Source organism: Macaca nemestrina, chromosome 11, assembly GCF_043159975.1.
Source record: "Macaca nemestrina isolate mMacNem1 chromosome 11, mMacNem.hap1, whole genome shotgun sequence".
Taxonomy (NCBI): Eukaryota; Metazoa; Chordata; class Mammalia; order Primates; family Cercopithecidae; genus Macaca; species Macaca nemestrina.
Window position 1 is genome coordinate 93,596,020 of NC_092135.1, and position 24,965 is coordinate 93,620,984.

At 36.0% G+C, this 24,965-nt stretch overlaps 1 protein-coding gene across 3 annotated transcripts in view; it reads right to left on the bottom strand.

Moving 5' to 3' along the window:
• LOC105468290 (dynein axonemal heavy chain 7) overlaps positions 1-24,965 on the bottom strand; it is a 340,382-nt gene that overhangs the window by 80,525 nt on the left and 234,892 nt on the right. For all 3 annotated transcript variants that reach the window (XM_071073104.1, XM_071073106.1, XM_071073105.1), the window contains 2 exons: positions 21,554-21,717; positions 10,920-11,074 (listed from right to left, as the gene is read on the bottom strand). In XM_071073104.1, coding sequence (XP_070929205.1) covers positions 10,920-11,074; positions 21,554-21,717 — 319 coding nt within the window. The remainder of the gene's footprint in view (positions 1-10,919; positions 11,075-21,553; positions 21,718-24,965) is intronic.

Here is a 24,965-nt window from a genome sequence, read left to right on the forward strand (position 1 = left end):
TTTAATTATTAAAAATGCTTATTGTAGAACATCTGCAAAGTACAGGAAGGAAGGTATAAATAAGAAATGGAAAACTGCTCCTAATTAGATTTGCTTAATTACTGTCTCTACTTCTCCCTAATATTTTAATAATTGACTCATACAGCATATAGACTGATAGAAAAATGACACGAAGGCCAGGCACGGTAGCTCATGCCTGTAATTCCAGCACTTTGAGAGGATTGCTTGAGTCCAGGAGTTCAAGACCAGCCTAGGCAACATGGCAAGATCCTGTCTACAAAGTCTCTACAAAGAAAATACAAGAATTAACCAGGTGGCAGCTACTTGGGAGGCTGAGCTGGGAGGATTGTATGAGCCTGGGAGGTCAAGGCTGCAGTTAGCCATAATCAAGCTATTGCCCTCCAGCTTGGGCCACAGAGCAATATCCTGTCTCAAACATAAAAAAGGAAAAAAAGAAAAATGACACAAATTACACATAGTATAACTCTTGAATATAAAACTATTATCTCTAGTGTTATTTATCTTTCTCCATACACAGTTGAGACTAAACATATTGAATTTTGCATCCTAATTATTTTTTTTGACTTACAGCATAAATGTTTCGCCATGTTATTGAAAACTCTAATAAGCATGCTTGTAATTACTGCATAATAGTGTATCATATTAGTGTTCTCTTTTTTAAACCAGTGTTCTATTATTAGATATTTGGATTGTTTCTTGTTCTGAATATTATAACAAGCACTGTGTTAAAAGAACTACATTTCAGAATATTTTCCTCTGATACCATTCTAGAACGGGAATCCCTGGATCAAAGATCAGTGACATTGTTAAGGCTATTGATATCTTTGCTGAGTTAAAGTCTTACATTTTGGTGTATGGGGTGCTATCATAGCCAAATTTGGATGATGGCATCTTGTAGACGTCCCTCAAGGGATGGGTGTGCAATCTGGAGGGGAAGAAATGGGCTCAGGGTGCTGGGGTGACAGGTATTTGGATCTCAATTGCCATGAAAATGCAGACATATTTTCTCCTTCCCACAGGCTACTCCTGGCTAAATGAATTCCTAAAATTGTCTTCTTGGTGATTTGCTCTGTTGCTGAGATCTCAGCCAAGGCAGGCATGTCAGGTTATTTTTAAACTCATTTTTATTTTCTACTTGCATAAAAGGATTATTTTTCATTGTTAAATAATATGAATGCATCATAATGTATTAAATGTTAATTTTCTATTGTTTAGATTGCTTCTACTTTTACACTATTATTAATAATGCCACAGTGAACATCTTTAGGAATAAACCTTTGTGTTCATCTCTAATTATTTAATCAGGCTGGAGCCCTAGAAGTAGAATTAATGGTCAACAGTTATGAACATTTTAAAAGCTATTTGTATTCCAAGTTACTTTCCTGAAAAGCTGTAGAGATTTCAGAGTTGCAATGAGCACTCATTGTGTCATTTGTTTTTAAACCTATTTTTACAAAATATCACTGTATTTACAAATGCTGGACACCATGCTGGCATTGTATTTTCTTGTCATCCTCATAACTTCAAAAAGCATGTTTTGCAGATGAAATAGGACAGGCAATCAAAAATAAATTTTTCAGTTAAATCAGCTAGTAAATGACAAAGCAAAGCAGGGACTTGAAACTGGCTGTCTGACTCCTTTGTCACTCTCTTAACCACTATACCATACTGTCAGCATTCAATAATATATTTGTGACTTTTATTATTGATAGGTAAAAAATACTGTTAAATTTCTATTTTTGGCAGGGTGTTTTTAGCTGTTCTTTGGCTAACTATATTTTTTTTCTGGAAACTGTATACTAACATACTTGACCTTTTTTTCATTGTAGGATATATTATTTACAATTGGGTTCAGTGACAAGCATCAGAAAACCCAAAATGATAGCAATGACAACAAGGAGAAATTTATGTCTCATATACAGGAGAGCCCAAGATAGTCAGCTCAAAGCTGAAAGGAGGTTGTATCTAAATAGTGAGGGATTCAAGATCCTGCCATCTTGCACCTTTACTATTCTTGGCACATGGCTTTGATCTCTTTGGCTGATATGGCCTTTTAAACCACATCCACATTCCAACCATCAGAAAAAAAAAGAAGAAATATCCTTTCAGGGTGTTTCCTGGGAGTCACAAATGGCACTTCCACACTCATCTTTTTGGCCAGAATACGGTAATTTGACCAAACCCAACCACAGTCATATGGCCATATATAACCACAACAGAGGTTAGGAATTAAGTTCTTTAGTCTGGATGCAATGTTCTCATGTAACACAGGGGTGCTGATACTAAAGACAAAGGTGAGTGGACGGCAGGAACAATCAGCACTCATTGCCACATGTGCTACTTTAAAAACTTTATCTGTATTTTAAAACACTGTTTTAGCAAATATTTCCCCCAGTTTTCAACTTGTTCTTATTTATTTATTTATTTGAGATGGGGTCTCACTGTGTTGCCCAGGCTGGAGTGCAGTGTGGCACAATCTCAGCTCACTGCAACCTCTACCTCCTGGGCTCAGGCCATCTTCCCACCTCAGCCTCCTGGGTAGCTGGGACTACAGGTGGGTACCATCACACCCAGATAATGTTTTGTATTTTTGGTAAAGATAGGGCTTCACCATGTGGCCCAGGCTGGTCTTAAACTCGTGAACTCAATCAATCTGCCTACCTCAGCCTCCCAAAGTGCTGGGATTACAGGTGTGAACTATTGCCCCCAGCCTATTTTATTTTTTTGAGACAGGGTCTAGCTGTGTCTCCCAGGCTGGAGTGTAGTGGTGTGATCACAGTTCACTGTAGCCTCAACCTCCAGGCTCAGGCAGTCCTCCCACCTCAACCTCGCATAGCTGGAACTGCAGGCATGCACCACCAGGCCCAGCTAATTTTTTTTTTTAAAGATGGGGTCTTGCTATGTTGCCCAGACTGGTCTCAAACTCCTGGGCTCAACCAGTCCTCCCACCTCAGACACTCAAAGTGCTAGGATTACAGGCATGAGCCACTGTACCTGACCTTCCACTTGCTTTTAAATTTGCTTATATTTCTTCTTATAATTTAAGTTTTTGTTGTAGAAATTTTCAAGCCTTTCTCAAAATAAAGAGAATGGTATATAATTGGTACCTGATATACCTACCAATCACCCTGCTTTAAGCCTTGTAAATTTGGCCAGTCTAGTTTCATCCATTCCTTATCTAACCTGGATTATTTATAAACAAATCCTAGACATCATAAAACTTCAGCTGCAAGAATCTCTTGAAGCTAAGAACTGTTTAAAAATTGATACACCTTAAAAATTTAATAATTCACAGTTTTGTCAAATATCAAGGCAGAAAACATAATTCCCCATTGTCTTAAGGTATTTGGCTTATACTGTTATGGCTTAAATTAAGATACAAATAAATTTCATAGGTTGAAACTTTTTCTTTTCAAATATTTTTTCCAGGACGGGCGTGGTGGCTCACACCTGTAATTCCAGCATTTTGGGAGGCCGAGGTGGGTGGATCACAAGGTCAGGAGATCGAGACCATCCTGGCTAACATGGTGAAACCCCATCTCTACTAAAAATACAAAAAAATTAGTTGGGTGTGGTGGTGGGTTGCTCTAGTCCCAGCTACTCGGAAGGCTAAGGCAGGAGAACGGCATGAACCCAGGAGGTGGAGCTTGCAGTGAGCTGAGATCGTGCCACTGCACTCCAGCCTGGGTGACAGATACATACAAAATATATATATAAAATATATTTATATATATTTATACATATAACATAAAAAATACATATAAATATATACTATATATATAAACATATATAAACATATATAATATATATAACATATATACAAATATATATATAACATATATTTTTTTCCATTGTATATTTGCTTAGGACGTCCTTTCCCATCAAAGGACTATGTTTCCTTTTAGCATTTGTCTTCTTTTTTCTTTCATATTTAATTTTTAAACTCATCTGGAACATATTTTGATGTGAAGTGAAACTCTGACCTAAAATGTTTTTCCACAAAGCCAATTTTCCTAATACTACTTGCTGGTGTGTTGTATCATTTTTCTGTTGGTTTATAATGCTTAATTTATAGTGCATCAAAGGCTTACATATATTAGGGTTCATCCCAGAGCTTATTCCAGTTAATTCAAAACTTACTCTTCTGAATGTTTTGTGGCTCATTACTCTTTTTTCTTCTAGGTTAAGTATTATTTTCTAAACATTTATTTCTGAAAGTTTACATCTTTACACTTTCAGTTTTCCCGTCAGAGAAAAAGAGCTGTCGTACTCAAGCCTTCTCTTGTTTTTCTGAAAAGTTTTGTCTTTTTCTCACTTTTTATTGTTAAAATTACTCTAGGTTTTTATTTTGTTGTTTTGTTTTGCTTTGTTTCTATTCACTGGTTGACTATAATAACTACCCACCTATTTTGGTTCTCAGTTGTTACTGATTTAATATTCTTTTTGGAATATATCTATTCCACTGAATTTTTAAATCCTGATACCTTTCAGTTAATTATCTTTAGTTGTCTAGATGAGGTATATTGTTTATAAATATGATAATGATAATTTTGTTTCTTTTTTTTGTTTTTGTTCAATATATCTGGCCCTACTGAATCAATTGTTTCTTCCTTTAAATGTTATAGCAGCTTCATTGTTTCTTGTTTTATTGAATTGAAAACAACTTTCCTAACAATGTTAAACAATAAAAGTGATAACAGATATCAACTTTTCATTTTCACTCTTACATGATCATATTTTTAAAATCTAATTTGCTCAACCATTTTAAATCAAAATTCTGTTTAAGAAAGATAATGTTTCAGTTTTGCTTACTGCCTCAACATTTATCAATATTAATTTTTTGCATAAAATCTGATATTTAATGTTGGCTAAAAATAACTATATATTTTCATCCCCTACTCACCCTAACATTTTTCCTAGTTTGAAATGTAATTAAGAGTGTCTATATTAATATATGCAAGTATAATTTTTGAAGCTAAAATATACATTATGAAACTTAAATATTACAGACTTGAACATTTATTGTCTTATTGCTAGAATCAAGTCTTAATCCTGTTAGGAAGGATATTTGTAGTGTCTTGATTTCAAAGAAATATATCCTTAGTACTGAATGTTTATTATATTATACATCTCACTGGAAAATTAAAAGCATTTTAAATTTAAAAAGAGAAAAAAATGTATAGGTACGTGAATTACCCAGAATGCTCTCTTTAATTTCGCCATTTTATTTTGACTTCTTTAACTTTTAATTAGATCAAAATATATACCATGTTGAAATTATAGGAGCAAATTCAAGAGACAGACTTCTCTTCATGTTTCTATCATCAAGATAAACAATTTGCTGGTTTATGTTAAAACCTCATTTCTCATTCTCAAGTGCCAGACATTACAATATGTGCAAAGCTTATGGGAAACCAAGACTACCAAGACTAGGAATCCAAGCACACAGCCACTAATATTTTTGAGTAAGGCAGATCATCATCTCACTCAAAAAACAAACAGTTATCTTTAGCAACAGAAACATAACAAGAATTAAATGTTCTTTTCAAATTTCTCTTGCATGTAGGACATTAAATAATGTCGATTTTTTAGTTATGAATTATCTACATTATCCCACGTGAGACCTCAAATTAACAGAAAAAATTCTTCTTCTACAACTTATGTTCAACTCTGTAGAATATTTTATCAAAAGAAGACTCAACAATTACTGAGCACCTATCAGGTCCCCTTAAACAGCTTGTAGTAGAGAAACAAATGGTTATGCACACAAAATAAAGGCAATCATGGAAATTCATGAAAGTTTCAGTGTTGGTACTTCATTGGAGGGGTCGAGATGTCACAGAAAAAGAAGTATTTGAGCTGTATCTTAAAGGACGGAAATTAAAGGAATCCACCAGATAGATGGAAGAGCAAAAACAAGCTAAGAGACTGAAACGATGCCATGTTGTTTTAATACTGGCTGCTCCCAAGTACCCTGCACTCCCATCTTCTAATCCTCATTTTGTCTGTAATCTCTTTCTGCCCCTTTAACCTATAAGCTTCATGAAAGTAAAGACTGAGTCTGTCTTATTCATGATGTTTTTAGTACCTACCACACTACCTGGTACATGGTAGTTGCAAAATAAATGTTAATTAAATGAATGAATGGACAAATAAATGAGCAAATGAAAGAAACATTAAACCAGAGGTAGTTTTGTATCCCTGGTTTGTTATACACAAGGGGGAAAGACAGTAAAGTGCTGGGAGATAAGAAAAGTAAGGAAGGCTCAGATATGATAAATTCTGCTGTCGATATAAAGGTTTTTTTGTTTTGTTTTGTTTACAGATTCAATGGAAAGTCATTAAAATATCTTCTCTACAAATTGATTTCTTTATCAGCAATCTTTGTATGATTAGTATTTTATGCACACCTTATCCATGGGTATAGCTAATACAGATGTACCTTTATCTTCTAGAACGCTGGCTTTCAAACTTTTTTTTTTTTTTAAGAAGCAGAATACTTCTTTTCAAAGAGGATCTTATCATAAACTGCAACATAAAAAAGAAATGTGAGACCTGCTCTGGTTGAAGTAGAGGCAGGTAGTTGAAGCAGACAGCTGAAGCAGGCAAAAACTTCTGCCTGCTCAACCCAGGCCGCCTGAGAGGGACAATAGATCAAAAGCCACTGTCCCTGAAGAGGCCAATATTTAAAGATAACTCCTTAAATGGAAGAGTCTTTATGTTGTCAATGTATAACAGTAACCAATTCTTTTACTTGATGGTTAAATATAGAAATAGCTTTAGAATCTGACATCTATCTCTCCTTCCATTAAGAGATTAAAACTTTTCACTCTTCTCTGATGACTAACCTTAGAAAGCATTGTAAATAATCATTTAAAAAGTATTTTATTCCAAAAAGTAGGTTAAATCAACTGAAAGAAAATCTTGCTTGTGTAACACAGTAAGCACCAGTCACAGGCAGAAGACTTAGGGACTAGTTTCAGCACTCCTCTTAACTGGCTTAATTAGTATATAGTATGGTGATATGATACACACATAAATAGAAAGGGGACATCCATCACTAACCCTTACTGGGACCAGTCTAGTTAAGGGGTAATTACCTTGATTAAGCCATTTAATTAACATTCTCTAATACCTCACTTAACTTGTCAATAAAATGAAGTGGCTGGAATTACCCCTGGATTTCCTTTTTTAAAATTATTGTTGTTATTATTTTATTATAAGTTCTAGGGTACATGTGCACAACGTGCAGGTTTGTTACATATGTATACATGTGCCATGTTGGTGTGCTGCACCCATTAACTCGTCATTTACATTAGGTATATCTGCTAATGCTATCCCTCCCCCCTCCCCCCATCCAACAACAGGCCCCAGTGTGTGATGTTCCCCTTCCTGGGTCCAAGTGTTCTCATTGTTCAATTCCCACCTATGAGTGAGAACATGTGGTGTTTGGTTTTTTGTCCTTGCTATAGTTTGCTGAGAATGATGGTTTCCAGCTTCATCCATGTCCCTACAAAGGACATGAACTCATCCCTTTTTATGGCTGCATAATATTCCATGGTGTATATGTGCCACATTTTCTTAATCCAGTCTATCATTGATGGACATTTGGGTTGGTTCCAAGTCTTTGCTATTGTGAATAGTGCTGCAATAAACATACATGTGCATGTGTCTTTATAGTAGCATGATTTATAATCCTTTGGGTATATACCCAGTAATGGGATGGCTGGGTCAAATGGTATTTCTAGTTCAAGATCCTTGAGGAATCGCCACACTGTCTTCCACAATGGTTGAACTAGTTTACAGTCCCACCAATGGTATAAAAGTGTTCTATTTCTCCACATCCTCTCCAGCACCTGTTGTTTCCTGACTTTTTTTTTTTTTTGAGAGGGAGTCTCGCTCTGCCGCCCAGGCTGGAGTGCAGTGGCCGGATCTCAGCTCACTGCAAGCTCCGCCTCCCGGGTTCACGCCATTCTCCTGCCTCAGCCTCCGGAGTAGCTGGGACTACAGGCTCCCGCCACTGCGCCCGGCTAGTTTTTTGTATTTTTTTTAGTAGAGACGGCGTTTCACCGTGTTAGCCAGGATGGTCTCGATCTCCTGACCTCGTGATCCGCCCATCTCGGCCTCCCAAAGTGCTGGGATTACAGGCTTGAGCCACCGCGCCCGGCCTGTTTCCTGACTTTTTAATGATCACCATTCTAACTGCTGTGAGATGATGGTATCTCATTTACCACTGGATTTCAAACTTTTCTGGCCACAACTCAAAGTAGGAAATACATTTTAAATATTGACTAAGTACATATATATGCATATAAAATTTAAACAAAAAATTTCATGACATAATGCTTACCTTTATACTATGCCTTGCAGCCTACTATATTCTATTCCTTCCTATTGCATCTTATTAACAAAATATTGGTGATGACCCACTAAATTGGTTATCTCTCCCATGGTTGTGACCCATACTTTGGAAAACACTAAACTGATAATCTCTATGGCCCTTTTGGGTCTAAAATTACGGAATTCTAACATCAAGATTTGTGACTGACATCACAGAAATCTCCAGAATGTCAAGCATATGGTAGATGCTCAATTATCATAATTGTCTTTTACAGTGACAAGGAAATTATTTGAATATTTAAATTAACCTAAGTAATTTTAATTACTTAATGTTTTGGGTTTTTTTTTTCTTTCTTTCTTTCTTTTTTTTTTTTTGAGACAGGATCTCACTCTGTTGCCCAGGTTGGAGTGCAGTAGTGCTATCATAGCTCACTGCAGCCTTGACCTCTTGGGCTTAAGCGATTATCCCACCTCAGCCTCCTGAGTAGCTGGGACCACAGGCACATAGCACCACGCCCAGCTAATATTTGTATTTTTTGTAAAGATAGGTCTCACTATGTTGCCCAAGTTAGCCTCAAACTCCTGGGTTCAAGTAATCCTCCCATCTCAGCCTCCTAAAGTGCTGAGACTACAGGCATGAGCTACTGTGTCCAGCCTACTTAAAATATTTAAGGTGCCAGTTCCTTCAAGACATCTTCCCCGATTCCTCTGAATTTCTACAGTACATCATCTGTGCCTTTCTTATTATATCATACTAAAATATGATACACGTAAATCATACAGTAAATGTTCAACAAAAAACATAAATTGATCAACAGACACTGCCGTTAAGTATCCAACACACATAATTTATTTCTTCTTCATTCTATATGGTTAAAATATAGATGGGGAAACTGAGTCTCAGGAAGGTCACTGAAGCAAACACTGAGTGACAGAGGCAAGTACTCTGAATCCAAGGCCAGTTCCCTACCCATTAACTACATTGATCCCAATAAGAATTAGTGATAACCACTTTCTAATTTTATTACAGTGATGCGCGCACACACACACACACATATCTATCTGATCTCACTGTTAAACAGGCAAAATATTTAGTAGTAGAGATCATGTTCCCCTCTTCTATGTAACTCCTATATTACATTCTATATGCTAAGAACACCAAATGAATGAAATACCATGTGTGCATGTGTCTATGTGTCTATTACATAAACACAAAATTTCATAGGTAGACTTAGACTGTCTTCATTTCATACTTATTCTAATAGAGCCTTAAACTATAATTAATATTTTAAAACGAACTCCCTCTTAATATGCACAAATAAGGTGTCCATAAGACTACCTGGAATATTTATTATGATTCTTTTATATTATATTATGTCTAATAACAAGTGAGACTTGCTGCACCATCCCAGAGCTAAATAGATTGTAGTTTCCTAAGTGTTTACCTTTATTTGGTCATATAGTCAAAATTTGATGGGCTACATGAATTTAAAGCATGACTAATAACCCCAATTTACTAAAATCAGTTTTCTGTTTTTTTTGCTTTGATAAATGTGACATCTGCATGAAGGTTGTATTGAAAAATCTTTGTCATGTTTATAATCTCTCTATTTTAGATGGCAGATAATAACCAAGCACATAAAATCTGTACTCTCCTCTCTGCCACTTCTTTTTTTGTTTTGTTTTGAGATGGAGTCTCACTCTGTTGCCCAGGCTGGAGTGCAGTGGCACTCTCTTGGCTCACTGCAACCACCACCTCCCAGGTTCAAGCGATTCTCCTGCCTTAGCTTCCTGAGTAGCTGGGATTACAGGCATCCGCCAGCATGCCTGGCTAATGTTTGTGTTTTTAGTAAAAACAGGGTTTCACCATGTTGGCCAGGCTGGTCTTGAACTCCTGACCTCAGGTGATCCACCCGCCTCAGCCTCCCAAAGTGCTGGGATTACAGGTGTGAGCCGTGACCCGTCTCGCCTCTCTGCCACTTCTATAGGGTAAGTTGAGAGAGGAATGCATAAATAACTGAACTAGTGTTGTGTTAAAATACTATTGGCATATATCAAGTGGCCCTTTTAAATGCAGAATTGGAGACATAATGAGAACTAAAGGGAAACAACAGACAAAAATTAAAAGTTAAATTAGGGGAAGCATCACAAATGAATCTTGAGACAAAGAAAATCTCCTAACCTTCTGGGAGGTTTATAATCTTTAAAATTCTCATTTGATTAATTATCATTAAATAATGAAAAATGTTAACCAAGTCGCTGTTTAAGATGAGTCTGGGCCAGGCGTGGTGGCTAATGCCTTTAATCCCAATGCTTTAGGAGGCCAAGGAAGGCAGTTCGCTTGAGCCCAGGAGTTTGAGACCAGCCTAGGCAACATGGCAAAACCCCATCTCTACAAAAAATAAAAAAATTAGCCAGGTGTAGGGGCGTGTGCCTGTACTCTCAGCTACTTGGTAGGCTTAGGTGGGAGGATCGCTTGAAACAATCTATATAGTTTTGGGTTAATTGTTCCCTCCCCAGGCAGTTCTGTAATGTGTCTTAGTTATTCAACTACATACCAGGAGTACCAAACTGGATGCAATTTTCCAGAGTCCTGACATAGTCTGGTTCACTAAGTTTAATCACATAAAGACTATTGGCTTTTTCCATGTTCTTGATCCATTTATTAGCCTGACCTTGAGGATCTATCATCAGAGGCCACCTTCTTGCATTCCTGAAAAGGAGGAGAAAGATGATGCTGGTCAAGCCATGATTTGTTTTTACACTATTTAATCATGTTCACATCACAGGTCACTTTTTAAAAGTTTGCCCTTTATTGTAATATTTTACTTTTTAACTTATGAGAAACTATGTTCTTAAAACAGAGACATGTAGATTGAGTGGGTTACGTGAATGGCAACTACAGAAACCATCCTGCGAAGTTAATACAAGTTAGTATACTCTTTTTGGAAAATTACAATTTCTAAATGTTAAATTACACTTTTGAAAATATTTGCTGTTCTTGCTAATTATGTCACAGTGACAACCATCAAGAGGACTGTGTTGGAAATAAGGAAACTCCAGCTCTTCACTAAGCCCTCCCATTAATGAATCATGTGACCTTGGGTAAGTCACTTTGCTTCCTTAGTTTCCACCTGCTATCATTTGTACAATAGGGAAAGAGGTTTGGAATATTATATCTCAAAATCTAGACCATTAAAGAAATAACGGCCTAACAAAAAGGTAAAAAGCATAATTTTATATCATCTAAACTTCATAATATCCAGGGACACTTAAGTGTTAACACAATTGTTGACCCAATCTTGGTTTCAAACACTTGTGTATTTAGTGTCATATATGTAGTTCATTACGTATTTGCTTTACGATAAGAACAAGGGCAATACCCCAGGAGGAACCCAGTTTATTTTCCAGAGTGTAGTGAACAGATGAGTTCATCAGTATCTACCATTACCATATGATATCCAACCACATAGCTTTCTACCTTGTGTGAAATGTAATTGGCAATAAAATCACTATTCTTTTTCTTTCTCTTAGAAGTTTCAATCAACACAAGCTATAATCCTGACCAGTTTTCTAAAGATACTGCCACGCCCTTCAAAAGTGAGCACAGCATGGGAAGTATGACATTTCAATGAAATCAAGTGAAAAAACAAAAAACGAAAGTGAGCAGAGCAAATTCATTTAGGGCATTAGAACAGCAATAGGAGAATATAAAAGATGACTGAGGCAAAAAAATTGAAAAAAAAAAAAGGTAGGGGGGTAAAACAGGGTAACATATTAAATTCACTCTCATTATAACATGAAATTGGAACATCAATGGATAACTTGTCCCCCAAAATAAAAGAACATATTTTTATCAGTTATTAGTTAGAGCTTGGTATAAATTAACATGTAGCTTAGGCCGGGCTTGGTAGCTCACACCTGTAATACCAGCACTTTGGGAGGCCGAGGCGGGAGGATCACAAGATCAGGAGATCGAGACGATCCTGACCAACATGGTGAAACTCCGTCTCTACTAAAAATACAAAGATTAGCTGGGTGTGGTGGTGCGTGCCTGTAATCCCAGCTACTCAGGAGGCTCAGTCAGGAGAATCGCTTGAACCAGGGAGTCGGAAGTTGCAGTGAGCCGAGATCTCACCACAGCACTCCAGCCTAGCGACAGAGAGAGACTCTGTCTCAAAAAAAAAAAGGAGCTTAGATAAAAAAGAAAACAGTCTTCTTATCCTCCAATGTGAGCATTATCCTTGTGTCACTCTGGCTGCCATAACAGTATACCACTGACTGACTGGCTTAAACAACAGAATTGATTTTCTCACAGTTCTGGACCCTGAAAGTCCAAGACTAAGGTTTCAGCAGGTTTGGTTTCTGCAGAGCCTCTCTGCTTGACTTGCAGAGAAGTACCTTCTTGCTGTGTCCTATATGGCCTTTGCTGCATGCAAGATGTTCTGGTACTGCTCCCTCTTCTTACAAGGACACCAGTACTATTTGATGAGGGCTCCCCCTTATGATCTCATTTAACCTTAGTTACCTCGTTAAGGGACCTATGTTCTGAGCCAGCATAGTGGCTCACACTTGTAATCCCAGTGCTTTGGGAGGCTGAGGTGGACAGATCACTTAAGCCCAGGAGTTCAAGTCCAGCATGGGCAGCATAGCAAAACCCCATCTCTACAAAAAAGCAATTAGCCCGGCATGGTGGTGTGCACTTCTAGTCCCAGCTACTTGGGAGGCTGAAGTGCGAGGATCACTTGAGTTTGCAGTGAGCCAGGATTGCATCACTGCACTCCAGCCTGGGTGACAGAGTGAGACCGTGTGTTTAAAAAAAAAAAAAAAAAAGGACTTATATCCAAATACAGTCACGTTGGGAGTTATGGCTCCAACGTAAAAATTTGGTGGGGCAGCATAATTCAGTCTATGACATTAATTATGTAAGAAAAGACATCAAAAGAGTAATGTAACATCTTGGATGCAATTAACTAATGAAAAATCACTCTAAAGAGAGTGAGAGAAGGGAAATTAGATGTGTGAATGTTAAACAGCATTTATGTTTTCCTAAATAAATTGAATTACTCACTCTTGTATCACTTGCACATTTTTTAGCCACAATACCTATGTTCATCCTGTTTATTTGTCCAAAATGCACTTCTCCCCCATCTTTTCCCGTTTAAGTCCTACTCATGTTTGAACATCAGCTCAAAAGCTATGTAGTCCACAAAGCCTCTCTCCATCTCTTTTCTCTCTGAACTTCTTTAGCAATTCATCCATGTTATATTTATGGTACTTGCATATAATGGTAATATTATATTATGGTAATTCTATAATTCCTTAGCTGCATCATCCAACTCAATTGTTTATTCCTTCAAAGGAAGGGTCCGTGCTCATTCTTTATTCTTTTTTTTCCTAGATCAAATAAAGGTTGCATGTGATAATCCACTGATACAGAAATAGTAAAGTCATGGGGCAAACACCATACAAATTAAATAATTCTAAAACTTGAAATTCTCTAAGACATTATCCCTGCACAGAAAATACTTGCCCAATGAGCAGCATTTCAAAACCAGAGGAAAGGACATCTGATGCTAACCGAGACGGACTAGGCTTTTTACAGCCTATTTCCTTCACTGATTACATCTAAAAATGTTGAACAAAATACAAAAAACAACTACTTACAGATTCTAAAAGGTAAATAACAACAAATGAAGGGGAGGAAAATCCTAACTTGAGGAATTATCGGTAATGGGGTAGTGAGTTTTCTAAGTTTTTTCTTTCTTTCTATTTTCTGGCTTAGTGGGGGAACTGTGGAGCAGGCACAGGTAGCAACAACTCAAAATAGATAACTGAAAAAATGATCATATGTGAACCACACAGCATGGGCATAAATCCATGTTTTATTTCATGTTTCGTTTTTTCTTTATTCTCTTTTGTCTCTACCCCAAGGTTAACCCTACTCACAGAGCTGTATTATCACAACAGAAGAAGCAGTGGTGCAGTTACCCAAAACACTGAGCAAAAAAACCTGTCTTTCTGGACAGAAGTAAAAAAAGAGATCCCTGTTGTGCACAGAATGTAAGGGAAATCCAAATATTTTTCTGTCTTTTTTCTTACCACTTTGCCCCCAATGTTGGCATGAAATTGTGCAATAGCAAGGGAAGAGAAAACTCTGAAGGAACTTCATCATTTGGCCATTAAAAAAGTATACAAAAAGGTGCCCCTGGGATATGGAAAGTGGGGTAGGGGTGGGAGAAATTCTGAGGAGAAAAGACCTGAAGCTGTGCATGCATGGAACACATCTAAAGAAGCACATCAGAGGCTTTAAACAATATCATAAATCCTAGTCCATTTAACTCCTCAGTAATGAATGCCGAGGAGTAGATTCAAACAGTATAGTGAAGGCTTACAAATCTGAACTGACATCGCAACATCACCCACAGAAAGACAGCTAAGAGACTGCTAAACCAAAAAAATCAATCTTTTCCAGAAGATTTTGACAGGACCCAGAGTCTCATATTCAAAATTTCTGGAATGCAATCCAAAATTACTCAACACACAAAGAATAAGGATGTGGTTAATTCTCAAAGAAACAGACAGATTTGAAATTACCAGAAAAAAAACTTTAAAGCAGATATAACCATACTCCATGAGATAAAGGTGAATATTTTTGAAATAAACGGAGACATTCTCAGAAGCAAAAGAAAACCCAAAAAACGATTATGAGAACCAAATGGAAATTTTAGAACTGAAAAACATAGTATCTGAAATGAAAAGTCCCATACTATGGGCTCAATAGCAGAACAGAGATAACAGAAGAGTCAGTGAAGTTGAAGATAGATGAATATATATGGTCCAATTTGATCAACAAAGGGAGACACTATCAGATTGGATAAAACTATATGATCCAACTGTTAGCTATCTATAAGATAGCCACTTTAAATATAATAATATAGTTATATTAAAAGTAAAATGATGGTAAAAGATATACCATGAAAACACTAATCAAAAGAAAGCTGTACTGGCAATAGTAATGTCAGAAAAAATAGACTTCAGAACAAGAAAACTATCAAGGATAAAGGGGGACATATGCAACGACAAAAGGGTCAATTCATCAAGAAGACATAATAGTCTTTAATGTGTATGCCTCTAACAACAGAGCTCCAAAATAAATAAAGCTAAAACTGGTAAGACTGAAGAGAGAACAAGTAGACAGAAAACTAGCAAGGATATTGAAGCCATGAACAACAGTATCAAACAAATCAACCTAACCAACTTGCAAAATGCCCTTCACTCAATAATAGTCAGGACATTTTTTTCCGAGTGCACATGGAACATTACAAATATAGACAAGATTTATGCCATAAAACAAACCTTAAAAAATTTTAAACAACTGGAATCATACAATGATAGTCTGAAAATAACAAATAAATTTGAAATTAAAAACAGTACCAAAAATACCCTAAAAGTCTCCAAGTATTTGGAAATTAAAAAATATATTTCTGAAAAATCCATGAATCAAAGAGGAAATTTCAAAAAAAATTAGAAAATACTTTAAAGGAAATGAAAATTAAAATAAAACAACAAAATCTGTGCTATATAGCTAAAGCAATACTCAATGTGAAACGTATAGCATTAAATCCATGGATTAGAAAGGAAAAATCTAGAATCAATAACCTTCCACCTTAGGAAACCAGAGACATAAAAGCAATTTATGCCTAAAGCAAACAGAAGCAAAGAAATAATAAATATTAGAGAAGAAATCAGTAATGCCAAAAACAAAAAAAGAATGGAGAAAAACAATGCAACCAAAGGCTTGCTCCTACATAGGATCAACAAAATTTATCAAACTCTAGCCAGATTGACCAAGAAAATAGAAAGAATACACAAATTATCAATATCAGAAGTGATAGGTGAGATTATCATTACAGACTCTATAGACATTAAATAAATATTAAAGAAATACTATAAACAACTCTCTGTTCATACATTTAACAGCTTAGATGAAACTGAGCAATTTCTGAAAAGACAGAAACTGCCAAAACTCAGGAAGAAACAGATCTCCTGGATAGACCTGTTACTATTTTAAAAATTGAATTTATAGATAAAATCTTTCAACAATATAAAAATTCCAGGCACAGATAATTTCTTTGGTCATTTCCGTAAAACATTTAAGAAAGAAATAATTCTAATTCTACATGATCTTTTCCACAAAATAGGAAAGAAGACGTCCCAATTCCTTTTATGAGGCCAGCATTACTCTGAAACCAAAACCATACAGACATCACAACAAAATAAAACACAGATCAATATACCTCATGAATGTTAATGCAAAACTCTTCAAATCACATTAGCAAATTGAATCCAAAAATATATAAATAGGAGAATACATTATGACCAAGTAGAGTTTAATCTGGAAAAGCAAGGCTAGTTCAACATTCAAAAATCAATCAGTATAATTTACCATTTTAACAGACTAAACATAAAAAAACTGTAGGATCAACTCAATAGATGCAGAAAAAACATTTCACCAAATTTAACATCCATTAATGCTAAAAACTATCAGCAAACTAGGAACAGAAGGGAGTCTCTTTCACATGATACAAAGGAGGTACAAAAACCTACAGCTAATATCACATGTGATAGTAAAAAACTGATTCTCTCTAAGATTAGGTAAAAGGCAACAGCGTCCGATTTCATCAACCCTGTTCATCATTATGCTGGAAGCCCTTGTCAGTGCAATAAGCTAAGAAAAAGAAATAAAAGGCATACAGATTAGAAAGTAGTAAGTTAAACTGTCACTAATTGCAGACAGCATGATTGTCTATATATAAAATATTCCAATAAATCTATATAAAATATCCTAGAACTAATAAATGAGTTTATTAAAGCTATAGGGTAAAAAGTCAATATTCAAAAATAAACTGCTTTCCTAATGAACAGTTGAACACAATCTTTTAAGTACCACACAGAAATAAAAGAAATACTGTATATAAATCTAACAACAAAACACTGACGAAAGAAATCAAAGAAGACCTAAGTACATAAAGAAATACACTGTGTTCATATATTAGAAAACATACTAAGTTGTTAATCATTCTCAAATTGATCTTAGATTCAATTAGTACCAATACAAATCCCAGGAAGATTTTGTGTAGCCATTTAAAAATTGATTCAAACATTTATATTTAGAGGTAACAACTAGATAAGACAATTTTGAAAAAGAAGAACAAATGTGAAAGATATACTACCTGATTTTGAGGCTTAATATGCTTCAATAATCAAAGAAATATGGTATTTACATCAAAATGAACAGGTCAATGGATCAGAGAACTCAGTAACAAACCCACAATGATTTTCAACAAAGATGTAAAGCCAACCTGATTTTAAAAAGGATAATATTTTCAACAAATTGTGCTGGAACAATTATATTTTCTCTCTCTCTCTTTTTCTCTTTCCTCTCTCCCCTCACCCCCAACCCTCTCTCCTCATATTGTGTGTGTGCAGTTATACACAAACAAATCTTTTGTTGTTCCATATCCAGCTAATAACTATATCAAACTTATTTTCCCCAGACAACAGTCTTAATGTAACAACTTTTTTATTCAAAGACAGGATGTTTGTGACTTCAGCTTATATTCAATTTTAAAGATCTGGGCTTCCATAGAATAACATATTAGACGAATAAAATTTTAAAGGAGACATTCTTCAATGTAGATAAAAAAGAAAATACTAGTTTATAAAATGCACCAATAATTGTGGAAAGCTGTATGCAACAAACTCATTTAAATAGCTTCACCCCTGGATGAATACAAATTCTGAATTCAAAATGAACAAGCACTATATTTACTTGCTTACTTCTTCTCCATTATTATTTTGTTTTTTTTTTTTTAACAAGAAAATGTTTTTCTCCACATAATCTCTCTCTCTCTCTTACTTCCACCATCAAACATTCTTGAATCTACAAAGGCTTTAAAATCAGTGGTTCCCAAATGGAAATTGAATTTTTATAGCACTCAATGTTCCAAGTTTTGACAGTGTGTATTCTTTTGTTACTGTCTAGAGAGGATCGTTATTTGGTGCTTTTGTGGGCTTTTTGAAAACACAGACTTCTAACAGTAAAAATACATGTTCACAGCAGTTGCACAGACCACAGATTTTGAATATAAAGCAGCAGTACATTTCAGAGTTTTGATATTTTCTTTTTTACACACACATAAATTCATAAAAACAGACAAGGAAAGGTGTTATTCTTCTCAGTTATTATTGCTACTGAATTAAACCTAATATATCTCTCTCCTATAGAAATGAAAACTTACTTCTTTAAAAAGCAGAGTTATATCAGATACAGGTCTGATCTACTTACCAAGCTGTTAAACAATCTTAATCCTTTACCCGTGAAATGTTCAGATACAATCTAATTGTATTTAATGTTATCACTAACCTTTGAAATTCTAATTAGCCAGGGACCTTTAGGTGTCAACAGCCCCAAAAGTTAATTATATTCTAACTTGCCCAAATTTATAGATTCTTCCAGGTTTCCTAAATAATCATCTCCTCACTCAGCTGAGATAATATGTGAAAAGCACTTAGCACAGGATTAGGTCCTCTGTGAGTTCCCAATATTAGATATTACCATTGTCAAGCAAGACTTTCGGGGAATGGAAGAGGGCACTGCACAGGTAAAGAAGATACTTAGCTAATACTTCAAAGTGATCACTTTAAACCTGTTTACTGAAAGCTCTCCGTATAAGATTACCAAAAAATATTTTGAAAAGAAGCCAAGAATGAAAATTGTTAATATTTTCTTTAGTATAGTTGCTACCATAACTTTTTGCTAATATTTCAACATTTTTACAAATGAATAGCAAAGATGTAGGCATTATGACTCATTAACATCATTTTTTATCTCTGTCCCTCCCAAAATGTGAGTGTGTCGTCTTGAAAAATAATCACTGAACAGTTTAGAATCTTATGTGCAGATATATCCATCAACAGTTCTATTTTTTTGAAATATGACTAGACCCAAAAATAAGGGTATGTTTACTTGCTAGAAAACAAGATGCAATTTGTCCTCTGATGATGGATATAGTGGTTAGAGATGTCCTCCTAGGCAGAACCATGATATATAAATTGCAAATCAAAACAATGACTACCACTTCAGTAACTACTAACATGTAGGACATGACCAGCTACGTTCATAAGAGCTTGAGAAGAGCCAAAGCTCTTTTCTGAGATAAAAACAATAACAAAAGCAGCAAAAATTTGACTATTTTCATGCTGTAGCTAATTGGTCCAGCTAGGTAAAAGTGAAAGTAAAAGTTAGACTTCCAAAATTTCAGAAATCTCCCACCTGTGTCAATCTGTAAGGTATATTCTAACGCTAAACATCAGCACAAACTGCCTGTATGCCACATGTTAAGTAATTCAACAATGAGCTGCTTTTCTGTACTTGGTAAAAGGCACTTAAAAATCTGCTAAAATCTTGGCCGGGCGCGGTGGCTCAAGCCTGTAATCCCAGCACTTTGGGAGGCCGAGACGGGCGGATCACGAGGTCAGGAGATCGAGACCATCCTGGCTAACACGGTGAAACCCCGTCTCTACTAAAAAATACAAAAAACTAGCCGGGCGAGGTGGCGGGTGCCTGTAGTCCCAGCTACTCGGGAGGCTGAGGCAGGAGAATGGCGTGAACCCGGGAGGCGGAGCTTGCAGTGAGCTGAGATCCGGCCACTGCACTCCAGCCTGGACCACAAAGCGAGACTCCGTCTCAAAAAAAAAAAAAAAAAAAAAAAAAAAAAAAAAATCTGCTAAAATCTTTATTTTAGCAGCCAGCTAATGCACATATTTATCATTGATCTAGATTATCTATTTTCTCCTTTGATTAATTTAGATTATTGGATTAGAGTACCCAGTATTTTAGTTCCCCAAAGTAAAGCTTTGTAATCTTTTCTTTAAATAAACAAAATAAATTTAACTTTAGCTCCTGAAAAAGTTGGTCTCTCTAACTACAGTTTACTTGGTTAAAAAACAAGAACTATGCGATACAACTTTTTCTTTTTGCTTTAGTTATCAGAAAGCTTTGTACTTAATTCAGGGCCCAGCTATAGGAATTAGCTTGTCTCCAATTCTAACAGTAACTACTCCTTAACTTCCCCTAGTGGTCTCATCAGATTTTATCTTGTTTTGTATTATAATCATATTGCACATACCTCAAATTCTTGTAGAACATTTAGTAAATGAATGCTAAAGAAATCCATATGTCAGGATAATTTATTGAAAAATAAATGTGTTCACCAGAGTTTTAATTTGTAAACTGATTTTCATAAATACTATATACATAAAATTTAGGAATAACTAGCCTCCACATTTAGTGTTTACTTCTATTTTAAAAGTTCACATGCCTCAACCATTTTTACTTTAAAAAGTACCATCATATTCCTACTTTTTCATAGTAACCTAACAACTAGTCAAAACAGTCATGTAACACACAGAATTTCCTACTGATAGTAGGAAATATCTGTGCTATTGTTAACATGCTAAAACTCCGAGAAAACTGGCCAAGTGAAAAAAGGCTCATGGTAATGTGAACTTGGAAATAACACAAGATTGTCCTCACACTGTGACAGGCTGAAGTCCTTGGTTTCTGGGAGGTGAGACCTGGATGAGAGGGTGAGGTAGACAAGCCTTTAATAGTCTCCCAGCCCAGTCTACACAGGTTTTCTCTACTAACCAGGAAATTACAGGTATAGTGGCTACTATTCCCTATCAGTGTAGGACCCAGAAATACATCTATCTAATTTAAAGCAGTCCCACACTAGGGATTAAGAGAATTTGGAACACCCTGCCCAATCAACCGCCAATGGCATGCTAATGCACATTTCATTAATCTCCAATAACAAAACCCTGTATTTTATGGAAATGAAAATTTTGGACTTCCCTTACTTAAGGCAGGGTTTTGCTCTATTTGCTAAAAATTAATGTTTAAAAATTAAGTAAAAGTCATCTGGTTGGTTTGTTTACTACAGTGTCTAATATTCAACTATTATAATATTAATAAGAGAAGGAAGTGATTACTCATATTTAATTTTACTAGTTAAGTAATTTTTTTAATACTGTAAAAGTTTGCTACCTAAAATTGTTAGAAGGAACACAGATAAATCTACTGATTATTTAATAAAGACCATTTATGAGAAAAAATTTTTCTTACATTATGATTATCCCATTATCAATGGAAAATGAGTCAGAAGGTAATCCAGCAATATTCCAAGTTCGAATTGTCACAGCTTCTCCCAGGGTACCCATAAGAGAGCAATCATCTGAGCAGGGGATATCTCTTCCTTTGCACAAAGTTGTCCACTCTTTAGTTTGGTTCTTTAGAATATACACAGAAAGATAAAGAAATGAGACTAGAGGTTATCAAAAGCATGCTTTATAATTCCTCAATTTACACTGTATTCATTGAGTCAACAAACCATTGTGGAAACTCTACCTCAAAAATGGTTTGTGTTTCTCAGATTCTTATTTCAAATAAAATTCTAATTGAGAAGGTCAGCTATGTACTCAACATATTCAATATTAAGATAAAGTCTAGATTAAGCACTTAAGTCACAATTTTGTATCTGGAAAAAATGATTACCAATTGTTATTATAAAGATTCATTTTCAAAGCTACTCCTATCAAATTACCAATCACATTTTTCACAGAAGTTGGAAACAGTATTCTAAAATTCATATGTAACCAATAAAGAGCCCGAATAGCCAAAGCTATCCTTAGCAGAAAGAACAAAGCCAGAGGCATCACATTATCTGACGTTGAACTATACTACAAGGCTCCAATAACCAAAACAGCATGATACTGGTGCAAAAACATAGACCAATGGAACAGTATAGAGAGCACAGAAATAAAGCTGTACACCTACAAGCCTCTGATCTTTGACACAGTCGACAAAAATAAGTAATGGGGAAAGGACCCCCTATTCAATAAATGGTGCTAGGATAACTGGCTAGCCATATGCAGAGGACTGAAATTGGACCCCTTCATTACACCATACACAAAAATCAACTCAAGATGAAATAAAGACTTAAATGTAAAACCTAAAACTATAAAACCTTAGAAGAAAACCTAGGAAATACCATTCTAGACATAGGCCCTGGCAAAGATTTAATGGCAAGGATGCCAAAAACAGTTGCAACAAAAACAAAAATTGACAAATAGGACCTAATTAAACTAAAGAGCTTCTTCAGCAAAATAAACTATCAGCAGAGTAAACAGACAAACTACAGAATGGGGAGAAATATTTGCAAACTATGCATCTGACAAAGGTCTATATATCTAGAATCTATAAAGAACTTAAACAAATTAACAAGCAAATAAAACAACCCCATTAAAAAGTAGGCAAAGGACACGAACAGACACTTCTCAACAGAAGACATACATGCAGTCAGAAGGATATGAAAAAATGCTGAACATCACTAGTCATTAGAGAAATATAAATCCAAACCACAATGAGATACCATCTCACAGCAATCAGAATGGCTTTTGTTAAAAGGGAAAAAACAACAGATGCTGGCAAGGTCGCAGAGAAACGGGACTGCTTATACACAGCTGGTGGGAATGTAAATTAGTTCAGCCATTGTGCAGAGCAGTGTGGTGATTTCTCAAAGAACCCAGAACTATTATTCAACCCAGCAACCCCATTACTGGGTATACGCCCAAAGAAATATAAATTGTTCTACCATAAAGACACATGCATGCTGTGATGGTTAATACTGAGTGTCAACTTGATTGGATTGAAGGATGCAAAGTATTGATCCTGGGTGTGTCTCTGAGGATGTTGTCAAAGGAGATTAACATTTGAGTCAGTCGGCTGGGAAAGGCAGACCCACCCTTAATCTGGGTAGGCACCATCTAATCCACTGCCAACAGAGCCAGGATATAAAGCAGGCAGAAAAAAGTGAAAAGGCTAGACTGGCTTAGCCTTTCAGCCTACATCTTTCTCCCATGCTGGATGTTTCCTGCCCTCAAACGTCAGACTCCAAGTTCTTCAGTTTTGGAACTCAGACTGGCTTTCTCCCTCCTCAGCTTGCAGACGGCCTATCGTGGGACCTTGTGATCCTGTGAATTAATACTACTTAATAAACTCCCATATATATATACACACACATATGTGTGTATTTATCCTATTAGTTCTGTCCTTTTAGAGAATCCTATTAGTTCTGTTCCTCTAGTAGTTAATACCACTTAACAAACTCATATATATATGTATATATATCCTATTAGTTCTGTCCCTCTAGAGAATCCTGATAGATATGTGTATGTTCATCGCAGCACTATTCACAATAGCGAAAACATAGAATCAACTCAAATGGTACATATACACCGTGGAATACTATGCAGCCATAAAAAGAGTAAGATCATGTCCTCTGCAGCAACATGGATGGAACTAGAGACCATTAACCTAAGCAAACTAATGCAGGAAAAGAAAACCAAATACTGCATGTTCTCACTTATAAGTGGGAGCTAAATGATGAGAAGGCATGGACACAAAGAAGGGAGCAATAGACACTGGGGCCTACTTGAGGGTGGAGGGTGGGAGAAGGGTGAAGATTGAAAAACTACCTACTAGATACTATACTTATCACCTGGGTGATGACATAATTTGTACACCAAACCCTGGGGACACACAATTTACTTATGTAAAAAACCTGCACATGTACCCCTGAACCTAAAAGTTTTTTTTTTTTTTTTTTTTTTTTTTTTTAAAGCTTCACTTTACAAAGTAGTTGGGACCACCACATTTTTTCTAAGTATTTTCTTTATGTTACAAATATCTAGCACATACAATATTATAGTAGAAAAGTAAATCCATTTGGAACCAGTAGGAGAGATGGAAAACATTTACTTCTGACTCACATGCCTTGTCAGTGGCTACGGCAAGGCATTTCAGTGCCAGTAAGGATCAGGGTACATACTGCAGTTTGTGAGACTCTACCTGGAGGACAGTCTGTAGGATGCACAGGAACCCAGGAGGGGTACTACAAGCCAAGGTTTGTGTTCAGAAAGTCAGAAGTCAACATCCAAGTTGAGTTTATAAATCAAAGATTTCAGAAATGGTGAAAGACAGAACTGGAGAGAAAGGAGTTAGGAGAAGGCAAGGGGAAGGTGGGTATGTATGGTACTGGTACCAGCCTCTGGGTTGATGAGGGTGCTGGGTTCTCAAAGGTGGCGCTGGCTGAGAGGCCATGCTGGGCATTGCCATCACCCTCAGGCTCCTGCTGAGTAGGTTGGACCAACATTCCTTGAGGTTTGCACAAGAAAGGGCATCACAGTTTTGGGGGACTTGATGACATTCATGACCTTGATAAGCCTGTTAATATTATGTAGAATTCCCCACAACTGGATCTGTATGATGTTCCATCATAATTCAGGTTATGCATCTTTGGCAGAAATATCACAGAAATCATGTGCTCTTCTCATTGCATCCATCAGATGGCACACAATTTCAAATTGTTCATTTACTGATGACACTAATTTTTATCACTTGATTAAAGTGTTGTCTGCCAGGCTTCTGTGTCATAATTATATGAGCTTATGTGTGATTATAGATTCTTCAGATGGTG